This window comes from Ranitomeya variabilis, chromosome 7 (genome assembly GCF_051348905.1).
Source record: "Ranitomeya variabilis isolate aRanVar5 chromosome 7, aRanVar5.hap1, whole genome shotgun sequence".
NCBI lineage: Eukaryota > Metazoa > Chordata > Amphibia > Anura > Dendrobatidae > Ranitomeya > Ranitomeya variabilis.
The window spans coordinates 105,567,621-105,589,739 of record NC_135238.1 but is presented as its reverse complement, the minus strand read 5'-3'; the positions used below and the strand labels follow the sequence as shown (position 1 = coordinate 105,589,739).

The following is a 22,119-nucleotide window of genomic DNA, read 5'->3' as shown; positions in this document are numbered from 1 at the left end:
AATTTACTGCGTGGCTGGGCAATTTACTGCGTGGCTGGGCAATTTACTGCGTGGCTGGGCAATATACTGCGTGGCTGGGCAATATACTGCGTGGCTGGGCAATATACTGCGTGGCTGGGCAATATACTGCGTGGCTGGGCAATATACGGCGTGGCTGGGCAATATACGGCGTGGCTGGGCAATATACTGCGTGGCTGGGCAATATACTGCGTGGCTGGGCAATATACTGCGTGGCTGGGCAATATACTGCGTGGCTGGGCAATATACTGCGTGGCTGGGCAATATACTGCGTGGCTGGGCAATATACTGCGTGGCTGGGCAATATACTGCGTGGCTGGGCAATATACTGCGTGGCTGGGCAATATACTGCGTGGCTGGGCAATATACTGCGTGGCTGGGCAATATACTGCGTGGCTGGGCAATATACTGCGTGGCTGGGCAATATACTGCGTGGCTGGGCAATATACTGCGTGGCTGGGCAATATACTGCGTGGCTGGGCAATATACTGCGTGGCTGGGCAATATACTACGTGGCTGGGCAATATACTACGTGGCTGGGCATTATACTACGTGGCTGGGCAATATACTACGTCGCTGTGCAATATACTACGTGGACATGCATATTCTACAATACCCGATGCGTTACAATCAGGCCACCATCTAGTTTACTATATAATTGTCTAAGGGTCACTTCCGTCTGTCTGTCTTTCTGTCTGTCACGGATATTCATTGGTCGCGGCCTCTGTCTGTCATGGAATCCAAGTCGCTGATTGGTCGTGGCAACACGCCCACGACCATTGCCACGACCAATCAGCGACGGCCACAGTCCGGCGGCAACATGGCCGCTCGTTCCTCCCAGCAGTCAGTGCCCGCTCCATACTCCCCTCCAGTCAGCGCTCACACAGGGTTAATGCCAGCGTTAATGGACCGCGGTGTAACGCACTGTATTAACGCAGCTATTAACCCTGTGTGACCAACGTTTTACTATTGATGCTGCCTATGCAGCATCAATAGTAAAAAGATCTGTTACAAATAATAATAATAGAAAAAAGGTTATTCTCACCCTCCGACGTGGCGCGGTGTCCTCGGCAGTGCAAGCGGCAGGTTCCGGTGCCAAGGATGCTATGCGAGAAGGACCTGCCATGACGTCACGGTCATGTGACCGCGACGTCATCACTGGCCCTGCGCTCATACCAACCCTGGGACCGGAAGCAGCCGCGTGCACCGTACACAGGCGCCAGGACTTCAACGGCACTTCGGAAGGTGAGTATATGTTTATTTTTTATTTCACGTCACTGGGCAATATACTACGTGGCTGACCAATATACTACATACTATGTGGCTGGGCAATATACTACATGGCTGGGCAATATACTACGTGGCTGGGCAATATACTACGTGGCTGGGCAATATACTACGTGGCTGGGCAATATACTACGTGGCTGGGCAATATACTACGTGGCTGGGCAATATACTACGTGGACATGCATATTCTAGAATACCCGATGCATTAGAATCATGCCACCATCTAGTAGTAGAGATAAGAGATAATTCTTTCTTCTACTATTTGTTTTTGCTATTATATATGGGATACAATGTTATGTAAATGTTTTTTCCTCTTTAATTCTGTAATTGCTTATAATGCATTTGTTAAAACCGGTTTACTCATGTACCTAAATTTTTATTTTTATTTTTTTAACTTGGGATCCAGATGGAGCTATACCACAAACTTTACACCCCAAACTAGGAAAGCATTATATGGGGCATAATATTCTATAAAGCATCTTATGGGGCCATCAACCTTTGTGCAGCATTATATGGGGTATAATATTCTATGGAGAATCTTATGGGGCCATCAACCCTTATGGAGCATTATATGGGGCATAATATTCTATGGAGCATCTTATGGGGCAATCAACCTTTGTGCAGCATTATACGGGGCATAATATTCTACGGGAGGATCTTATGGGACCATCAACCTTTGTGCAGCATTATATGGGGCATAATATTCTATGGAGCATCTTATGGGGCAATCATTAACCTTTTATGCAGCATTATATGAGGCATATTTTAATATGGAGCCCATCATGAACTTTATGGAGCATTATATGGGGTGTATTTTGTATGGAGCATCTTATGGGGCCAATCATGAACTGTATGGATCATTATATGGGGCTCCTGATTCAATATGGATATTCAAAAACACTTAACCTACTGATGTCTCAATTTTACTGGTATCTATATTTTTTAAATTTACCAGTAGCTGCTGCATTTCCTACCCTAGACTTATACTCTTGTCAATAAGTTTTCCCAGTTTTTTGTGGCAAAATTAGGGGCCTGGTTTAGTATATACGGTAATAGAGAAAACTTTGTTAAAAACTTCCCACTGAAACTCTTAACGGATATTTATAAAATTGACATTCCAGAAAATTGGATCCAATCTGGTATTAAACAAATAAAGAATATATGACGGAACTAAATTTTTATCTTTTAAAGAAATCAGAAAAATACAATCTCTCCTTCTCAGACTTTATGCCTTTTCTTATACTAAAAGATAATATACACAACCTCATTAACAAAATCTCTAAGACAGAAATAGTCTTATCACTCTTGAATAACCCTAACCATAAATTTTTATGGAGTACAAAAAAAACTTATACAACCACTTTAATAAGGATACAATATTCTCCAAAAACGGTTTTATGTCACGATGGGAGTCTGACCTAAACACTTTTTTCAGTATCGAACAGTGGGAAAACGCTATTAAATCCACCTATGATTCTAACATTTCAATGACACTACATGATGTACAATAACAAATTGTATTGTGGTACCGTGTTAGCCAGAAAAATCGATGTGAATACTTTTCTGCCCAATGATAACAGTATTCTAGGAGTGATACCTTTATTGGTCAACCAGAAAATAATATGTTGGCAAGCTTTCAAAGCACAGTGGCTTCTTCTTCAGGCAATATTACAGATAGATTAATAAGAAAAAAGCACAACATTTAAAGAATACTACAGCAGGACGTTTGTTCAGGGGGGTGGGACGTGATGCCTTCTAAAGATAAGCCAAGGAAATCAAATTAGGCATTTTGTTACAAAATGAGAGACAGTGGGAATAATGTTCTTAGTTATCTGGAGTCCGTCTGGTGGAGGCGTGAATTTAAGGGGGCATCCTCTACGTCTGGAGGAAAGAAGGTTTAAGCATAATAACAGACGCGGATTCTTTACTGTAAGAGCAGTGAGACTATGGAACTCTCTTCCGTATGATGTTATAATGAGAGATTCATTACTTAAATTTAAGATGGGACTGGATACCTTTCTGGAAAAGTATAATGTTACAGAGTATATACACTAGATTCCTTGATAGGGCGTTGATCCAGGGAACTAGTCTGATTGCCATATGTGGAGTCGGGAAGGAATTTTTTTCCCCAATGTGGAGCTTACTCTTTGCCACGTTTTTTTTTTGCCTTCCTCTGGATCAACATGTTAGGGCATGTTAGGTTAGGCTATGGGTTGAACTAGATGGACTTAAAGTCTTCCTTCAAATTGAATAACTATGTAACTATGTAATTATATCCATGTAGTGACTCATAAATCCAGGTGTTAAATTGAGTCCTAGTGTCAACAAATTGAACATCATCATTAGTTTGAATTCCCAAAGTTTCCTTTCCCTGTCATCCTTAACCTCTTAATCCAATATGACGTACTATCCCGTCAAGGTGACCTGGGACTTAATTCCCAGGGACGGGATAGTACGTCATAGGCGATCGGCCATGCTCACGCAGCCGGTTGTCAGCTTATTATTATACAGCTGACATCTGGCACTTTGTACCAGGAGCGATCACGGACCGCTCCCGGCACATTAATCCAGGGAACACTGCGATCAAACATGATCGCAGCATTCCGGAAGCATAGGGAAGCATCGCGAAGGGTGGGGGTTCCCTGCGTTCTTCCCTGAGACGTTCGGAACAACGCGATGTGATTGCGGTGTTCCGAGCGTCTCCTCCCTGCAGGCCCCGGATCCAAAATGGCCATGGGGCTCCTTCCGGGAGGTGGCTAGCAAGCGCCTGCTCAGAGCAGGCGCCGGCAAGCCTATAGCACTGCCTGTCAGATCGCTGATCTGACACAGTGCTTTGCAAAGTGTCAGATTAGCGATCTGACACTATACAATGATGTCCCACACTGGGACAAAGTTTGAAAAAAAATATTTACATGTGTAAGAAAAAAAATCCTAAATAATGAAAAAACAAATTTTGTTCCAATAAATACTTTTCTTTATCTAAATAAAAAAAACAATAAAAGTACACATATTTAGTATCGCCGCGTCCATAACGACCCGACCTATAAAACTGTCCCACTATTTAACCCCTTCAGTGAACACCGTAAAAAAAAAGGTAAAAACCAACTCTTTATTATCATACCGCCGATCAAAAAGTGGAATAACACACGATCAAAAAGACGGATATAAATAACCATGGTACCGCTGAAATGTCATCTTGTTCCGCAAAAAATGAGCCGCCATACAGCATTATCAGCGAAAAAATAAAAAAAAGTTATAGTCCTCAGAATAAAGCAATGCAAAAATAATATATTTTTTATATAAAATAGTTTTTATCGTATAAAAGCGCAAAAACATAAAAAATTAAATGAGGTATCGCTGTAATCGTATTGACCCGAAGAATAAAACTGCTTTATCAATTTTATCAAACGTGGAAAGGTATAAACGCCACCCCCCAAAAGAAATTCAAAAATAGCTGTTTTTTGGTCATTCTGCCTCACAAAAATCGGACTAAAAAAGCAATAAAAAAAATGTCACGTGCCCGAAAATGGTACCAATAAAAACATCAACTTGTCCCGCAAAAAACAAGACCTCACATGGACCAAAACGGATAAATTATAGCTCTCAAAATGTGGAGAAGCAAAAACTATTTTTTACAATAAAAAAGTGTCTTAGTGTGTTACAGCTGCCAATAAAAAATCCACTACAAAACCCGCTATAAAAGTAAATCAAACCCCCCTTCATCACCCCCTTAGTTAGAATAAGAAAAAAAAATTGAAAAAAATGTATTTATTTCCATTTGGGTTGGGGCTAAAGTTAGGGTTGGGGCTACAGTTAGGGTTAAGGCTACAGTTAGGGTTGGGGCTAAAGTTAGGGTTTGGATTACATTTATGGTTGGGATTAAGGTTAGGGGTGTGGTTAGGGTAATGGCTGGGATTAGGGTTATGGTTGGGATTAGGGTTGTGTTGGAGTTAGGGGTGTGGTTAGGGTTGGGATTAGGGGTGTATTGGGGTTAGGTTTGGATTAGGGTTATGTTCGGGTGTGGTTAGGGTTGGGATTAGGGGTGTGTTTGGGTTAGGGTTTCAGTTAGAATTGGGGGGGTGTTTCCACTGTTTAGGCACATCAGCGGCTCTCCAAACGCGACATGGCGTCCGATCTCAATTCCAGCCAAAATCTGCGTTGAAAAAGTAAAACAGTGCTCCTTCCCTTCCAAGCTCTCCCGTGCGTCAAAACAGGGGGTTTACCCCAACATATGGTATCAGCATACTCAGGACAAATTGGACAACAACTTTTGGGGTCCAATTTCTCTGGTTACCCTTGGAAAAATAAAAATTTGGGGGCTAAAAAAATCATTTTTGTGGGAAAAAAATTATTTTTTATTTTCACGGCTCTGTTATAAACTGTAGTGAAACACTTGGAGGTTCAAAGTTCTCGCAACACATCTAGATCAGTTTCTTGGGGGGTCTAGTTTCCAATATGGGGTCACTTGTGGGGCTTTCTACAGACCAATCCATCTAATTCTGCATTCCAAATGGTGCTTCTTCACTTCTGAGCTCTGCCATGCCCCCAAACGGTGGTTCCCCCCCCACATATGGGGTATCAGCGTCCTCAGGACAAATTGGACAACAACTTTTGGAGTACAAATTCTTCTGTTACCCTTGGGAAAATAAAAAATGGGGGGCAAAAATATCATTTTTGTGAAAATATATGATTTTTTATTTTTACAGCTCTACATTATAAACTTCTGTGAAGCACTTGGTGGATCAAAGTGCTCACGCACATCTAGATAAGTTCCTTAGGGGGTCTACTTTCCAAAATGGTGTCACTTGTGGGGGATTTCAATGTCAATGTTTAGGCACATCAAGGGCTCTCCAAACGTGACATCTCAATTCCAGTCAATTTTGCATTGAAAGTCAAACGGCGCTCCTTCCCTTCCAAGCTCTGCCATGTGCCCAAACAGTGGTTTACCCCTACATATGGGGTATCGGCATACACAGAACAAATTGTACAACAATATTTGGGGTCCAATTTCTCCTGTTACCCTTGGTAAAATAAAACAAATTGGAGCTGAAGTTAATTTTTTGTTCATTTCTTTTTAAACATTCCAAAAATTCCTGTGAAATACCTGAAGGGTTAGTAAACTTCTTGAATGTGGTTTTGAGCAGCTTGAGGGGTGCAGTTTTTAGAATGTCACACTTGGGTATTTTCTATCATATATACCCCTCAAAATGACTTCAAATGTGATGTAGTCCTTAAAAAGAATGGTGTTGTAAAAATGAGAAATTGCTGGTCAACTTTTAACCCTTGTAACTCCCTAACAAAAAAAAAAATTTGGCTCCAAAATTGTGCTGATGTAAAGTAGACATGTGGGAAATGTTACTTATTAAGTGTGATAGAAATATATATATCATGTAGATCTCACTTGCATGTATACTCCTCTATAATCATATATCCACAGCTAATATATTACTCAGCTAGTTTATAATCAATGGTTTAAAATGGCTGACAAACTGATATAAGCCAGATTGTATGGGGGTTTTCCATCCAAAAGCGGAACACCACCAGATGTATTAAGTGCTGATCAGATGTCTCAACTTTGTCCTAGATGCAGAGATACATTTTAGTTGCTTAATCAGCATCCATATGTGCATTAATCACAATATTCCATATATATTTAGATAACCAATAGCAGAGGAGCTAGACAATATGGTAATTAACTAACCACCCCTAACCACTCCTTTCTATATGCAATTATAAAACTATGTATGTACAATAAAGTATCAGTATTGATGGAATGTTGTTCTGTCACAATGGTGTACAGCCCATTCTTGATGAGCGCTCAAAATACTCAGTCTTACTGGGAACAGCCGCAGCACACACAGGGATAAATTTATCCAAACCAAATTTCCATATCATTTTGTGTGACATATCTCGGTGATTTAAGGGCATAAAAATTCAAAGTTGGAAAACTGCGAAATTTTCTACATTTTCACCAAATTTCCATTTTTTTCACAAATAAACGCAGGTAATATCAAAGAAATGTTACCACTATCATGAAGTACAATATGTCACGAGAAAATCTTAGAATCATTAGGATTCGTTGAAGCGTTCCAGAGTTATAACCTCATAAAGGGACAGTGGTCAGAATTGTAAAAATTGGCCAGGTCATTAACGTGCAAACCACCCTTGGAGGTTAAAATGACCTTTTAGTATTAAGACTTTTAAATCTGTCATACTTGTGTTTAGGTCCAGAGAAATTTTTTCCTACAGGTGTGTCCATTTCATTCCTGGTTGTGTGTCTGTGTAGATTCATCCTTGTTTGTAGTTTTTACATGGTTCCCCAATATAAATACTTCCAGGGCACCTCGTACATTGTATCATGTACACCACGTTGGAGGATGTACATGAAAAGGAACCTGTGACCTTATAGTCCTGATTTGTGTTTGGTACACGGACCATATTTGTTGGTAATTTGTGCGTACACGTTTTGCATTTTTTATTGTTACATGAGAATGTGCCAGCCACTGATGGTGATGAGGACACTTCTGACAAGGAGATTCCTTAAGTTAGGGAGCTGTTTGTAGAAGAAACGTGGTAGTTCTGGGAATATGTCTTTCAATTTGTGGTCTCTATGGAATATGGGTTGTTATCCTCTCTCGGTTTGTAATCCAGGAGGCTGCTTCTTGGGATCCTTGTAGCTCTGTGGATCTGCTCATCTATTACCAGTGGATGGTATCCTTGTTGTAGGAATGTATTCCTCAGTGATCGCAGCTGTAGTTCCCTGTCTTTACTGTCTGAACAGATCCGAATATACCTCAGAGCTTGACTGTAGATGATGGATTTTTTGTGTGTCTTGGATGAAAGCTGTTCCATCTACGATAAGCCTGACGTCCTGTGGGCTTATGGTAAATTGATGTTTGTATGGCATTGTCCTTGATGTATATGATCATGTCCAAAAAATGTATTTTGGTCTTTGAAAATTTGATGGTGAACTTGAAGGTTAGGTGGTACTTGAAGTTATTGTGGAAGGTGAGTAGATCATCTTTCGAGCCTGTCCCTATTATTAGCAGATCATCAATGTAGCGGAAGTGTGCAAGAGGTTTAACAGAGCAAGATGACAAAAATTCTTCCTCCAGTTTCGCCATAAATAAGTTAGCATATTGTTAGCATATTATTTATGGCGAAACTCCAGCGTGCTCTGCAATACAGCATAGAGAGTGGCAGGACTTTATGTCCCTCTATCTAGCACTTAGGCACTTTATTTCCTAACACAAGCAAGTCCCCTGATAATTCAGCTTGGAAGAAACACATTGGGACGATCCATAAGGGAGAGTGCAGGGCATGCTTAATACAGGGGTAGATGTGGATTGCCCTTGTAAGGGCGGGCGTTCTGGGGATAGTTTATCGTTAGCACCATAGGGATTGACAGGGAATTGTCATCCCCACGCATTATTCTATGGATCATCCTCTGACCTAGGAATATTCATTCCTCCTGTGCCTGCTTCTTGGAATTGGTGAGACTGTTCCTTTTTCATGATTCATTTTTATTGGTTGCATACTCTGTTTTATGTTATTGATTGTGACATTTATGTGATGATTATTTTTCTAGCCAAGGGTATAGGAACTTCTGTTACCTGCATGAGTGATCTGCATGTGCAGTTAAATGCTTCACATATTATACCCTGGTCTATATTGATTTCACTAGAGCCACTGCAAGAGAAATTTTTGAATCCTAAAGGGGTTTGTCTCTATTTTTGGTGTTATATGGTTGAGCCTTTACCCCTGATATTATTTCACTTGTGACATTTTGTGTTTTGATGCTTGTTAAATTATTTATATATACTAAAGTGTATTATAATTATCGTTTGGTGGAATCATTTTAACTATTGGTAGTTGTACCACAATAATTGCTTTTCTCATCGCTGCGTTCAGAATCGCACTATCAATAAAAAAAAATAAATAACCTGATCGCTAAATGGCGTAGCAAGAAAAAATTCAAAATACAAGAATTATGTTTTTTTGGTCGCCGTGACATTTCATTAAAATACATTAACGGGCAATCAAAAGAACGCATCTGCATTGAAATGGTATCATTAAAAACGTCAGCTTGGCATGCAAAAAATAAGCCCTCTCCCAACCCAAGATCACGAAAAATGGAGACACTATGGGTATCGGAAAATTGCGCAATTACTTATTTTTTAATTTTAGGAAAACGTTGAAATTATTTTTTTACCACTTAGATAAAAAAAAAATAACGTAGACATGTTTCATGTCTATGACCTCGTAATGACATGGAGAATCATAATGGCAGGTCAGTTTTAGCATTTAGTGAACCTAGCAATAAAGCCAAACGAAAAACAAGTGTGGGTTTGCACTTTTTTGCAATTTCACCGCACTTGGAATTTTTTTCCCCGTTTTCTAGTACATGACATGGTAAAACCAATGGTGTCGATCAAAAGTACCACTCGACCCGCAAAAAATAAACCCTCACATGGCCATGTTGACGGAAAAATAAAAAAAGTTATGACTCTGGGAAGGAGGGGAGCGAAAAACGAAAACGCAAAACTGAAAAAAGCTCCGGGGGTTAAGGGGTTAAAATAATTTATCAAGCAGGTGTTATAAAACATTCTAATTTACTGAAATAATGAATTTTGGGTTCTCTCTGACTGTAATCCATAATCATCAACATTAACAGAAATAAACACTTGAAATAGATGACCGTTTGTAATGACTATAATTTATAAGTTTCACTTTTTGAATTGAAGAACTGAAATAAATTAACTTTTTGATGATATTCTAATTTAGTGAGAAGCACTTGTACCTACACACACATATATACACATATACATATACACACGGCTACAGTGGGGAAAATAAGTATTTGATACGCTACCGATTTTGCAACTTTTACCACCTTACAAAGATTGGAGGTCTAATTTTTATTCTAGGTGCACTTCAGCTGTGAGACAGAGAATCTTAAAAACAAAATCCAGAAAAATCGCATTGTATTATTCTTAAATCAAAATGCATTTTATTGCATGAAATAAGTATTTGATACAATAGAATAACCGAACTTAAAATTTGGTACAGAAACAGTTGTTTTCAATTACAGTGGTTGTACATTTCCTGTAGTTGTTGACAAAGTTTGCACACACTGCCATCAGGGATTTTGGCCACCTACTCCATACAGATCTTCTCCAGATCTTTCTTTCAGGTTTTGGGGGTGTCATGGGCAACATTGAGTTTCACCTCCCTCCAAAGATTTTCTATTGGGTTCAGTTCTGGAGACTGGGTAGGCTACTCCAGAACCTTAAAATGTTTCTGGCGGAGCCACTTCTTAGTTGCCCTGGCTGTGCGTTTGGGGTCATTGTCATGCTGCAAAACTGAGCCACGAACCATCTTCAATTCTCTTACTGAGGAAAGGAGGTTGTTGGCCAAAATCTCACGATACATGACCCTATCCATCCTCCTTTCAATATGATGCAGTCATCCAGTCCCCTTTTTAGAAATGCAACCCTAAAGTATGATGTTTTCCCCACCATGCTCGGTTGGAACGGTATATTTGGGGTTGTACTCATCCTCCTACTGCCAAACATGGCGTGTTAGGTTGATAAAGTTCTATTTTGGTCTCATCTGACCACATGACCTTTTCCCATGCCTCCTGTGGATCATTCAGACCAGGGGTGTCAAACTGCATTCCTCGAGGGCCGCAAACAGGTCATGTTTTCAGGATTTCCTTGTATTGCACAGGTGATAATTTAACCACCTGCACAGATAATGATTCCTGCACCTTGTGCAATGCTAAGGAAATCTTGAAAACACGCATGGTTTGAGGCCCTCGAGGAATGCAGTTTGACACCCCTGATCCAGACGGTCATTGGTGAACTTCAAAAGGGCCTGCACATGTGCTGGCTTGAGCAAGGGGACCTTGCGTGCCCTGCAGAATTTTAATCCATAATGGTGTAGTGTGTTACAAACTAACGTTTGAGACTGTGGTCACAGCTAATAATAATGATGATTTTATTTCTATAGCGCCAACATATTCCGCAGCTCTTTACATTTTAGAGGGGACTAGTACAGACATAAGACATTACAGCATAACAATAATCACAAATCAACAGATACCAAGAGGAATGATGGCCCTGCTCGCCAACTTACAATCTATGAGGAAACAGGGGAGACACGAAAGGTGGATTGTAACAATTGCTTTCATTGTTTGGACCAGCCATAATGTAAGAAATCAGGTGTTCACGTAATGCTCCATGAACATAAACATAAGGATGAATGACCTCGGGGAGGTCAAAACATCCAACACCGCGGAGACACCATCACGTGTTTCTCAACGCAGTAATCCAGTGATGCTGCCCTTCCCGTGGTTGTTCCTTCCCAGTGAAAGACCTGGCTATCCATTGCTTGCATTGAGAAACACGTGATGGTGTTTCCGCGGCTTTTCTACATGCATTTGCATGTTTCCCATAAGGGATGGGGGCAGTGTTCAGGATCACTGCGTTGAGAAACACGTTATGGTGTCTACGCGGTGTTGGATGTTTTGATCTCCCCGAGGTCATTCTGTTGTGAATTCTGCTCTTGGGCTCCCTCCGGTGGTTATAAGTGGTAGCGCTGCTGTCTTTGGATCGCTGCATTCATCAGGTGTGTTCACTTATTGCAATTTTGACTGGGCTATTTAGTCTTGCTTGACCCTTTAGTCAGTGCCAGTTGTCCATTGTTCCTGGAGGATTCACATCCCTGCCTGGTCTCTCCTGCTTTGCTGTTCATTTCAACAAAGATAAGTTCTGGCTTTGTTTTTTGCAGTCCACATGCTGTGGGCTTTATTATTCAGTTCTTTTCCATGTTTTTGTCTTGTCCAGCTTGGTCTGCATAAGGATTTGTTCAGCCAAGCTGGTATCTCTGGAGATGCAGATATACCCTCCATATCTTTAGTTAGATGTGGAGATTTGGTATTTTCTGTGGTGGATATTTTCTAGTGTTTTAATACTGACCGCATAGTACTCTGTCCTATTTTTTCTATTTAGCTAGAGTGGCCTTCCTTTGCTAAATTCTGATTTCAGTCTGTGTATGTTATTTCCCTCTCCTCTCACAGTCAATATTTGTGGGGGGGCTGTCTATCCTTTGGGGATTTTCTCTGAGGCAAGAGTTTTCCCTTTTCTATCTCTAGGGGTATTTAGTCCTCCGGCTGTGTCGAGATGTCTAGGGAGTGTTAGGTACATCCCACGGCTACTTCTAGTTGCGGTGTTAAGTTCAGGGTCTGCGGTCAGTACAGGTACCACCTTCTCCAGAGTACGTCTCATGCTGCTCCTACGCCACCAGATCATAACACATTCATCCTTATGTTTATAGCCTTTTCACTAGGCACTGCTCCTAATAGCCAGTTTCCTACTCCACACTGATGAGGGGCAAATACCCCGAAACAGCTGTCTGTGGATGGATACCATGTTTTGGCATAGGTGGTTTTCCTTTATTGGATGCTTCCCTTCCCGTGGTTGTTCCTTCCCGGTGAAAGACCTGGCTATTCATTGCTTGCATTGAGAAACACGTGATGGTATCTCCGCAGCTTTTCTACATGCATATGTAACAGTACAGACACAGAGGGCTATTAAATGCATAAAGCGTGTGAGAACAGGATACGAGGAACCTGGTTATGGTAAAAAATTTTGAATGTGCAACACAGGGATAGTTAGATTGAAGCAGTAAGCCAGTCTGAAGAAATGCATTTTTAGGGCACGCTTAAAACTGTGCGTACTGGGGATTAATTGAATTATCCTGGGTAGTGAATTACAAAACATTGGCGCAGCACGTGAAAAATCTTGGGAGACGGGAGGTTCTGATTATTGACGATGTTAACCTCAGGTCATTTGCAGAATGGAGGGCAAGGGTAGGGTGGTAGACAGACAAGGGCGGAGATGTAGGGTGGTGCTGAACCGTGGAGTGCTTTGTGGGTGAGAGTAAAAAGTTTATATTGAATTCTGGAGTGGATGGGTAACCAGTGCAAAGACTGGCACAAGGTAAAGGCATCGGTGCAACGGTTGGTGAGGAATATGATCCTGGCTGCAGAGTTCAAGACAGATTGGAGAGGGGAGAGTTTGGTAAGAGGGTGGCCGATTAGTAGTTACAATAGTCCAGACAAGAATGAATAAGTGAAACAGCATTTTTGCAGAGTCGAAAGTAAGAAAAGGTGAAATTCTGGAAATGTTTTTGAGGTACAGATAGCAAGAGCGAGCCAGTGATCGGATGTGGGAGGTGAATGAAAACTCTGAATCAAGTATGACCCCATGACAGCGGGCATGTTGCAGGAAATTAATGGCAGAACCACACACGGAAATGGCATTGTCTGGCATAGGTAGGTTAGCAGAGAGGAAACACAAGGAGTTAAATTTTTGACAGGTTCAGTTTCAGATAGAGGGAGGACATGATGTTGAAGACAGAAGTAAGACAATCACTGGTGTTTTCTAATAATGCAGCTCTCTTCAAGTCATTGACCAAGTCCTAACGTGTATTTCTGAGCCTATTCCTGACCTTTCTCAGAATCATCCTTACCCCATGAGGCGAGACCTTGCATGGAGAACCAGACTGAGGAAGATTGATAGACATCTTGCGTTTCTTCTATTGTCTAGTAATTGTGCTAACAGTTGTTGCCTTCTCACCAAGCTGCTTGCCTATTGTCCTGTAGCCCACCCCAGCCTTGTGTGGCACTACAATTCTGTCCCTAGCATGCTTAGACAGCTCTTTTGGTCTTGGCCATGGTGGAGAGGTTGTAGTGCGATTGATTGTGTGGATATATGTCTTCTATACAGGAAACTAGTTCAAACAGGTGCAATTAATACAAGTAATGAGTACACAGTAGGAATGCTTATTAAAGAAAAACTAACAGGTCTGTGAGAGCCAGAGTGCTTGTGGGTTGGTAGGTGATCAAATTCTTATTTCATGCAACAAAATGCAAATGAATCATTTAAAAATCAAATTGATTTTCTGTTTTTTATTTTTAGTTTCTGACTCACAGTTGAAGTGTACCTACGATAATTACAGACCTCTCCATTATTTGTAGGTGGGAAAACTTGTAAGATCGGCAGTCTATCAAATAATTTTTTTATTTTTACACAGTTAGGAAAATAAGTATTACCTATAACATTAACAATCGCTTTCAGTGCTCCTAAAATGCTTCCAAGTACTTCAGGATACTCTTCTCCAAGGTACTCGTACAAAACCACACCTAAATGGCCCATCAATTTTTCCTAAGTGGATGAAAAATATAAAGGATTACAGTGCCAGGTCATTGCTCTGCAGTGTTACAAAGATGTAATAAATGTAAACTTACCTCTTGACAGGTTTTCATGACGACTGCAGTTCGAGATATTAAATCCGCAGCCTGTTGTCTCACTTTCGCAGATTTGTTGTTCAAGCGCCATAAAACAGTACCACATATCTGGGGGAGATATGGTTTGACTCTTTTTCCAAGAGCATTGACAACAGTACCAAAACCATTCAGCATTACTGAGTCCTGTGGAAAAAAAACACGAACACTTTTGTTTTAAAATAGAAACATAATAGAAAAATAAAGAAGTCTCCAATGTTACGTCAATCTGTATAAAGTGCGTAATCCTTTTCTAATGTAAACAATAAAAGGCAAGTAACTAAGTCCATAACATTTTGTTGCACTATTCTTACAGTAAGTGTGGGTTCGAATTCAGAATTCCCAGAACGTGACTCCGTGTAGGCAGAAGCTCATATTGCTGCACATCTTATATATAATATAGGGTACAAATCAGGATCCATAAAAGATTCACAGGTTTCAGGTTGGCAGGTTCTTATTGAAGCTACTCTATGGTGGCATTTTTTTTTTTAAACTGTCCATATAACCAGTAAGGGGTGTTAGGGTAAGTTCAGGGAAAAGCAGCAATAATGCCCTTTGTGATCTTCTTGGCAGGAAAGAAGCTGCGTCATAAACGCAGGTTTAGGTGCGTTTGTTGCGTTTTTTTCATGCAGTTTTTTTTCCCTCTTTGTGCATGCCAATAAAGCTGAGTGCCCCCAGAAAAAAACAAAAACTTAATGCAGATAGAATGAATAGATAGAATGAAACGATAGATGATAGAATGAATAGATAGATAGATTACCTGCGGTAACCTCACTGGCATTTTCCCATGGTCCAGGTTACCTCAGGTCAGGCTGTGAGGGAGCGCAGGCTCAGTGACGTCACTACTAGTTACTGAGCCTGCGCCAGCTGCGTATCATTCATTCCCCAGTAGTTTACAGCCGGGAGCGGTCACACTAGCAGTGCTCCCGGTTGTAAAATTTATCTCCCAAGATAAGGATTACTGCTTGGGACACTCGTTATATCGGACTGTGTCAGACCAGGGAGTATTTGTGTTGGTTTATTATTCTTATTACAGGAGATCGATGGCTTCGCTTGGATTACCTGAATAATAAAATGGTAACACTGTGTGGCGTTTTATTTCATTAAAAGGACTTTACTCTGGCTGTGTCTTTATTTACATGTAACAACTATAGGATTAGTAATTGATAGGTGTCTTATAGAAGCCTCTCATTACTAACACAAATATTACCCCCTTTTGCCACCGCTACAGAGCAAGTGGGAAGAGCCGGGCAAAGTGCCAGAATTGGCGCATCTAATAGGTGCACCTTTTCTGGGCAGCTGCGGGCTGCCATTTTTAGGCTGGGGGCCTATATCAATGGCCCCTTACCAGCCTGAGAACACCAGCCCCCAGTTGTGAGCTTTAGCAAGGCTGGTTGTCAAAAATGGGGGGGATCCCACACGGTTTTTAAAAAAAATTTAAATGATTTAAAAAAAAGCGTGAGGACCCCCTCTATTCTTGATAACTAGCCTTGATTAAGCTGACAGCTGGGGGTTGCAGCCCCCAGCTATGAGTTTTATCTGGCTGGTTATCAAAAATAGGGGGGAACCCACGCCGTTTTTTTTTTAAATTATTTATAGCGCAGTAGCGGCAGATGAAAACTCCCAACCGCCGCACCTGCTGTCACTGTAATTAGTGATAGCAGGTGTCAGATGATGGGACCAGTAGTCCCATCAGCTGACACCAGTGACAAGAGGTAAAGTTTATACCTCAGATCACAGCTGAGCGCTCCCGCTGTCTTCTGACAGGGTGGGAACCACGGCTCTGACCGGCGGGGCGTGAATGGGGTTCGGGTTCACTCTGCTGGATGACAGGCTCTATGGACGCATCATGCAGCCTACCAGCTAGAGCTAGCAGACCCGAATGTGAGGTAGCATCCGGCTGTCGTCAACCTGTGTATTTGCAGGGTTTTTTCACCATCCATTCAAGTCAATGGGTGAAAAACGCTGAAAAATCGCTGAAAGAAGTGACATGCTCTATGTCCAAAAAATGCAGCAAAGCACAAGATCCTTATGACACAAAAAACCAATGTGTGTGCATGAGATTTCTGAAATCTCATAGGCTTTGCTGGTACTGTAAAAAGCAGCAAAAAATTAGCATAAAAAAGCAGCAAACTATATATATATATATATATACACACACACACACATACAGAGTGGTCCAAAAGTAGGTGGACAGTATGTTTAATAGGGTTATGAAGGGGGAGTTTTATCAAACATGGTGTAAAGTGAAACTGACTCAGTTGCCCTTAGCAACCAATCAGATTCCACTTTTCATTCTTCACAGACTCTTCGGAAAATGAAAGGTGGAATCTGATTGGTTGCTAAGGGCAACTGAGTCAGTTTCACAGATCCAGTTTTCACAGATAAATCTCCCCCAAATCTGTTTTCTTATCGGATAATTCAGATAACCCACAATGGCAAATCATTTAAATACAGATCAAAGAAAATGGATTTTAAGAGAGTATTGGGAATCTCAAAATGCTGAAACAGTTAGAGCAAATTGGGTTGAAACATTTGGTACTCAAGCCCCAAAGAGTCAAACCATTCACCACATTCATGACAAACTCAATGCCACTGGCTCAATCCTTAAAGGGAACCTGTCACCTGAATTTGGCGGGACCAGTTTTCAGTCATATGGGCGGGGTTTTCGGGTGTTTGATTCACCCTTTCCTTACCCGCTGGCTGCAATATTGGATTGAAGATCATTCTCTGTCCTCCGCAGTACACGCCTGCGCAAGTTGAATCAAGTTGTTCCCCAGTTACAGCAACAGCCTAATTCAAATGACCTTTATTTCCAACAAGATGGGGCCCCTCCACATTATTCAAGAGTAGTCCGTGAGTATCTTGATGAAACATTTCCTAATAAATGGATTGGCTGAAGAGGCCCACTTGAATGGCCAGCACGTTCACCAGACTTGACCCCAATGGATTTTTTCTTTTGGGGAGTACTCAAGGGCAAAGTTTATAGTCGAAAACCAAAAAGTGTCAGTGATGTGAAAAATTACATAACAGATGCATTTCAGGAAATAAATACCCAAAGAGAATTGTGCAAAAATGTTTGTCAAAGCGTAAGGAGGCAGACTTCAAAGCTGCCCTAATACCCAGCAGACACAGTGACAAAGAGCCCGGGTCATGATAGAGACCCTATAAAAAGGCCCAAGTCACCTGTCAAACGAGTTTGTGTCTTATCCTATATGGGGGACAGAGAAGAACTGTCAGGACCTTATCAGAAGCCATAGGCAGTAAGGGACTACAACACCACCGTCTTTGAGGAAGGCTTTTAACTCCACCGGGTAAAGGGGACTCTGGATTCGCTTCCAAGCTGGCCGGACTCTGTCTGCCCTGTGATCTGGTACCCTGGACTGTGGCTGCCTGAAGTCTTCAGTAAACCAGGTAAAGAGACTGCAAACCTGTGTCCTCGTTCGTTACTGCATCATTCACCATCTTCCATCTACACACCGGGAGCCCAGGGTGTTGTGAACTCTGTTTTCGGGCTCCCTCTTGTGGTCACAGGTGGTATTGTGTGAGTTTTGTTTTTGGGCTCCCCCTGGTGGCTTTGTTTGTTATCCTGCGGATCTGTGGCTGGATCAGCTGCCTCGTTATGCACTAGGGAGTTTCCTATTTAGCTCTGCTTCACCTCCACTTGTTGCCCGCTGTCGATGTATTCAGTGCTATTCTGATCTCCCCTGATTATCTTCGTTTTCAGTCTCTTCTGGAGAAGCTAAGTTTCTGTTTGATTATTTTTTGCTCATCAGTCTGCAATATGATTTCAGTGTATGATGAGTTTAGTCCAGCTTGCTAATATGTGAGTTCTTGCTGCTGGTAAGCTCTGGGGTACGGAGTTGCTTCCCCCGCACAGTTAGTTGGTGCGGGGGCTCGAGCAATCTCTGCGTGGATATTTTGCTTAGGGTTTTCTATTGACCGCACAGCTCCCTTCCTATTTTCTGCTATCTAGTGTTAGCGGGCCTCATTTGCTAAATCTATTTCATCTCTGCGTTTGTGCTTTCCCCTTAACTCACCGTTAATATTTGTGGGGGGCTTTTCTATATCTTTGGGGTCATTTCTCTGAGGCAAGTAAGGACTTTACTTTCCCTCTAGGAATAGGTAGTTTCTCAGGCCGTGAAGAGACGTCTAGGATTTCCAGGTAACGTTCCACGGCTGCCTATAGTTGTTTGCGGATAGGATCAGGTTGCGGTCAATCCAGATACCACTTCCCCAGAGCTGGTCGTCAGTCTAGTTACTTAGCTAGTCAAACTTGCGATCCTTGCCACTAGGATCATAACAGTACAGCTGGCCCATAAAGTGTTAATTGCATGGCAGAAGCAGGAGAAAAGAAGCTTGGAGATATTTTTTTTTTTGCTGCCGTGTGTCTAGCTGCTGTGTGTCTAGCTTCTCTCCTCCTCTTAATCTTGGTGTGGCTTTGAATTCAGCTGCTGACATGGATATCCAGAGTTTGGCTTCCAGTGTAGATCATCTTGCTGCAAGGGTACAAAGTATTCAGGATTTTGTTGTTCACAGTCCTATGTCAGAGCCTAGAATACCTATTCCGGAGTTGTTTTCTGGAGATAGATCTAGGTTCCTGAATTTTAAGAACAATTGTAAATTGTTTCTTTCTTTGAAACCTCGTTCCTCTGGTGATTTTGTTCAGCAAGTTAAGATTATTATTTCTTTCCTGCGCGGCGACCCTCAAGATTGGGCCTTCGCATTTGCGCCAGGGGATCCTGCATTGCTCAGTGTGGATGCGTTTTTTCTGGCCCTTGGATTGCTCTATGAGGAACCTAATCTTGAGAACCAGGCTGAAAAAGCTTGGCCCTCTCTCAGGGGCAAGATGAAGCAGAGGTTTATTGCCAGAAATTTCGGAAATGGTCGGTGCTTACTCAATGGAATGAGTGTGCCCTGGCTGCAAATTTCAGAAAGGGTCTTTCTGAAGCCATTAAGATTGTCATGGTGGGGTTCCCTACGCCTGCAGGTCTGAATGAGTCAATGACTCTGACCATTCAGATTGATCGGCGTTTGCGGGAGCGCAAACCTGCGCACCATTTGGCGGTGTCTTCTGAACAGACACCTGAGTCTATGCAATGTGATAGAATTCTGACCAGAAGTGAACGGCAAAATTATAGATGGCAAAATGGGTTGTGCTTTTACTGTGGTGACTCAGCTCATGTTATCTCAGCACGCTCTAAGCGCACAAAAAAGATTGATAAATCTGTCACCATCGGTACTTTACAGCCTAAGTTTATTTTGTCTGTTACCCTTATTTGTTCCCTGTCATCTTACCCGGTTATGGCTTTTGTAGATTCAGGTGCTGCCCTGAGCCTGATGGATTTGTCATTTGCCCGGCGCTGTGGTTTTGTTTTGGAGCCTTTAAAATTCCCTATTCCACTAAGGGGTATTGATGCTACACCATTGGCTATGAATAAACCTCAGTACTGGACGCAAGTGACCATGTGCATGACTCCTGTTCATCAGGAGGGGATTCGCTTTCTTGTTCTGCATAATTTGCATGATGTTGTCGTGTTGGGTCTGCCATGGTTGCAGACTCATAATCCAGTGCTGGATTGGAAAGCAATGTCTGTCAAGTTGGGGTTGCCAGGGAATTCATGGCGAAGCTCCTGTGGTGTCAATTGCTTCATCCACTCCTTCTTAAGTCCCTGCGTTTTTGTCGGACTACCAGGATGTATTTGATGAGCCCAAGCTCAGTTCTCTACCTCCTCATAGGGATTGTGATTGTGCTATAAATTTGATTCCTGGTAGTAAGTTTCCTAAGGGACGACTTTTCAATTTGTCAGTGCCGGAGCATGCTGCTATGCGGAGTTATATAAAGGAGTCTTTGGAGAAAGGACTTATTCGCCCCTCCTCCTCCCCTCTGGGTGCGGGATTCTTTTTTGTGGCTAAGAAGGATGGTTCCCTGAGACCTTGTATTGATTATCGCCTTCTAAATAAAATCACGGTCAAATTTCAGTATCCTTTGCCATTGTTATCTGATCTGTTTGCTCGCATTAGGGGGTCTAGTTGGTTCACCAAGATATATCTTCGTGGTGCGTATAACCTTGTGCGTATTAAACAAGGTGACGAATGGAAAACTGCATTTAATACGCCCGAAGGCCATTGCGAGTACTTGGTGATGCCTTTTGGACTTTCTAACGCTCCTTCTGTCTTTCAGTCCTTCATGCACGACATATTCCACGAGTATCTGGATAAATTTATGATTGTGTATCTGGATGATATTGTTTTTTTCTGATGATTGGGAGTCCCATGTTAAGCAGGTCAGGATGGTGTTTCAGGTCCTGCGTGCCAATGCTTTATTTGTGAAGGGCTCAAAATGTCTTTTTGGAGTCCAGAAGGTTTCTTTTTTGGGTTTCATTTTTTCCCCTTCTACTATTGAGATGGACCCAGTCAAGGTACAGGCTATTCATGACTGGACTCGGCCTACATCTGTTAAGAGTCTTCAGAAGTTCTTGGGTTTTGCTAATTTTTACCGTCGCTTCATCGCTAATTTTTCTGGTGTTGTTAAGCCTTTGACGGATTTGACCAAGGGTTCTGATGTTACTAATTGGTCTCCTGCGGCTGTGGAGGCCTTTCGGGAGCTGAAGCGCCGGTTTTCCTCGGCTCCGGTCTTATGTCAGCCAGATGTCTCTCTTCCTTTCCAGGTCGAAGTTGATGCTTCTGAGATTGGAGCAGGGGCTGTTATGTCACAGAGAAGCTCTGATGGCTCTGTGATGAAGCCATGTGCTTTCTTTTCAAGAAAGTTTTCGCCTGCCGAGCGGAATTATGATGTCGGTAATCGGGAGTTGTTGGCTATGAAGTGGGCATTTGAGGAGTAGCGACATTGGCTCGAGGGAGCTAAGCATCGTGTGGTGGTCTTGACTGATCACAAAAATCTGATTTATCTCGAGTCGGCCAAGCGGCTGAATCCTAGACAGGCTCGTTGGTCGTTGTTTTTCTCTCGTTTTGATTTTGTGGTCTCGTACCTGCCTGGTTCGAAGAATGTGAAGGCTGATGCTCTTTCTAGGAGTTTTGTGCCTGACTCTCCTGGAGATTCTGAGCCGGCTGGTATCCTCAGAGAAGGAGTGATTTTGTCTGCCATCTCCCCAGATTTGCGACGAGTGCTGCAGGAGTTTCAGGCGGATAGACCTGACCGTTGTCCATCGGAGAGACTGTTTGTCCCAGATAGATGGACCAACAGAGTTATTTCCGAGGTTCATTCTTCGGTGTTGGCAGGCCATCCTGGAATATTTGGTACCAGAGATTTGGTGGCCAGGTCCTTTTGGTGGCCTTCCTTGTCACGGGATGTGCGTTCCTTTGTGCAGTCTTGTGGAATTTGTGCTCGGGCTAAGCCTTGCTGTTCTCGTGCCAGTGGTTTGCTGTTACCTTTGCCTGTCCCGAAGAGGCGTTGGACGCACATTTCCATGGATTTTATTTCAGATCTCCCTGTCTCCCAGAGA

The 22,119-nt window shown here is 42.2% G+C and overlaps 1 protein-coding gene across 3 annotated transcripts in view; it reads right to left on the bottom strand.

The window, feature by feature from the left end:
- Positions 1–22,119, bottom strand: part of SF3B1 (splicing factor 3b subunit 1) — a 460,811-nt gene that overhangs the window by 82,131 nt on the left and 356,561 nt on the right. For all 3 annotated transcript variants that reach the window (XM_077275636.1, XM_077275635.1, XM_077275638.1), the window contains 2 exons: positions 14,618–14,800; positions 14,423–14,534 (listed from right to left, as the gene is read on the bottom strand). In XM_077275636.1, coding sequence (XP_077131751.1) covers positions 14,423–14,534; positions 14,618–14,800 — 295 coding nt within the window. The remainder of the gene's footprint in view (positions 1–14,422; positions 14,535–14,617; positions 14,801–22,119) is intronic.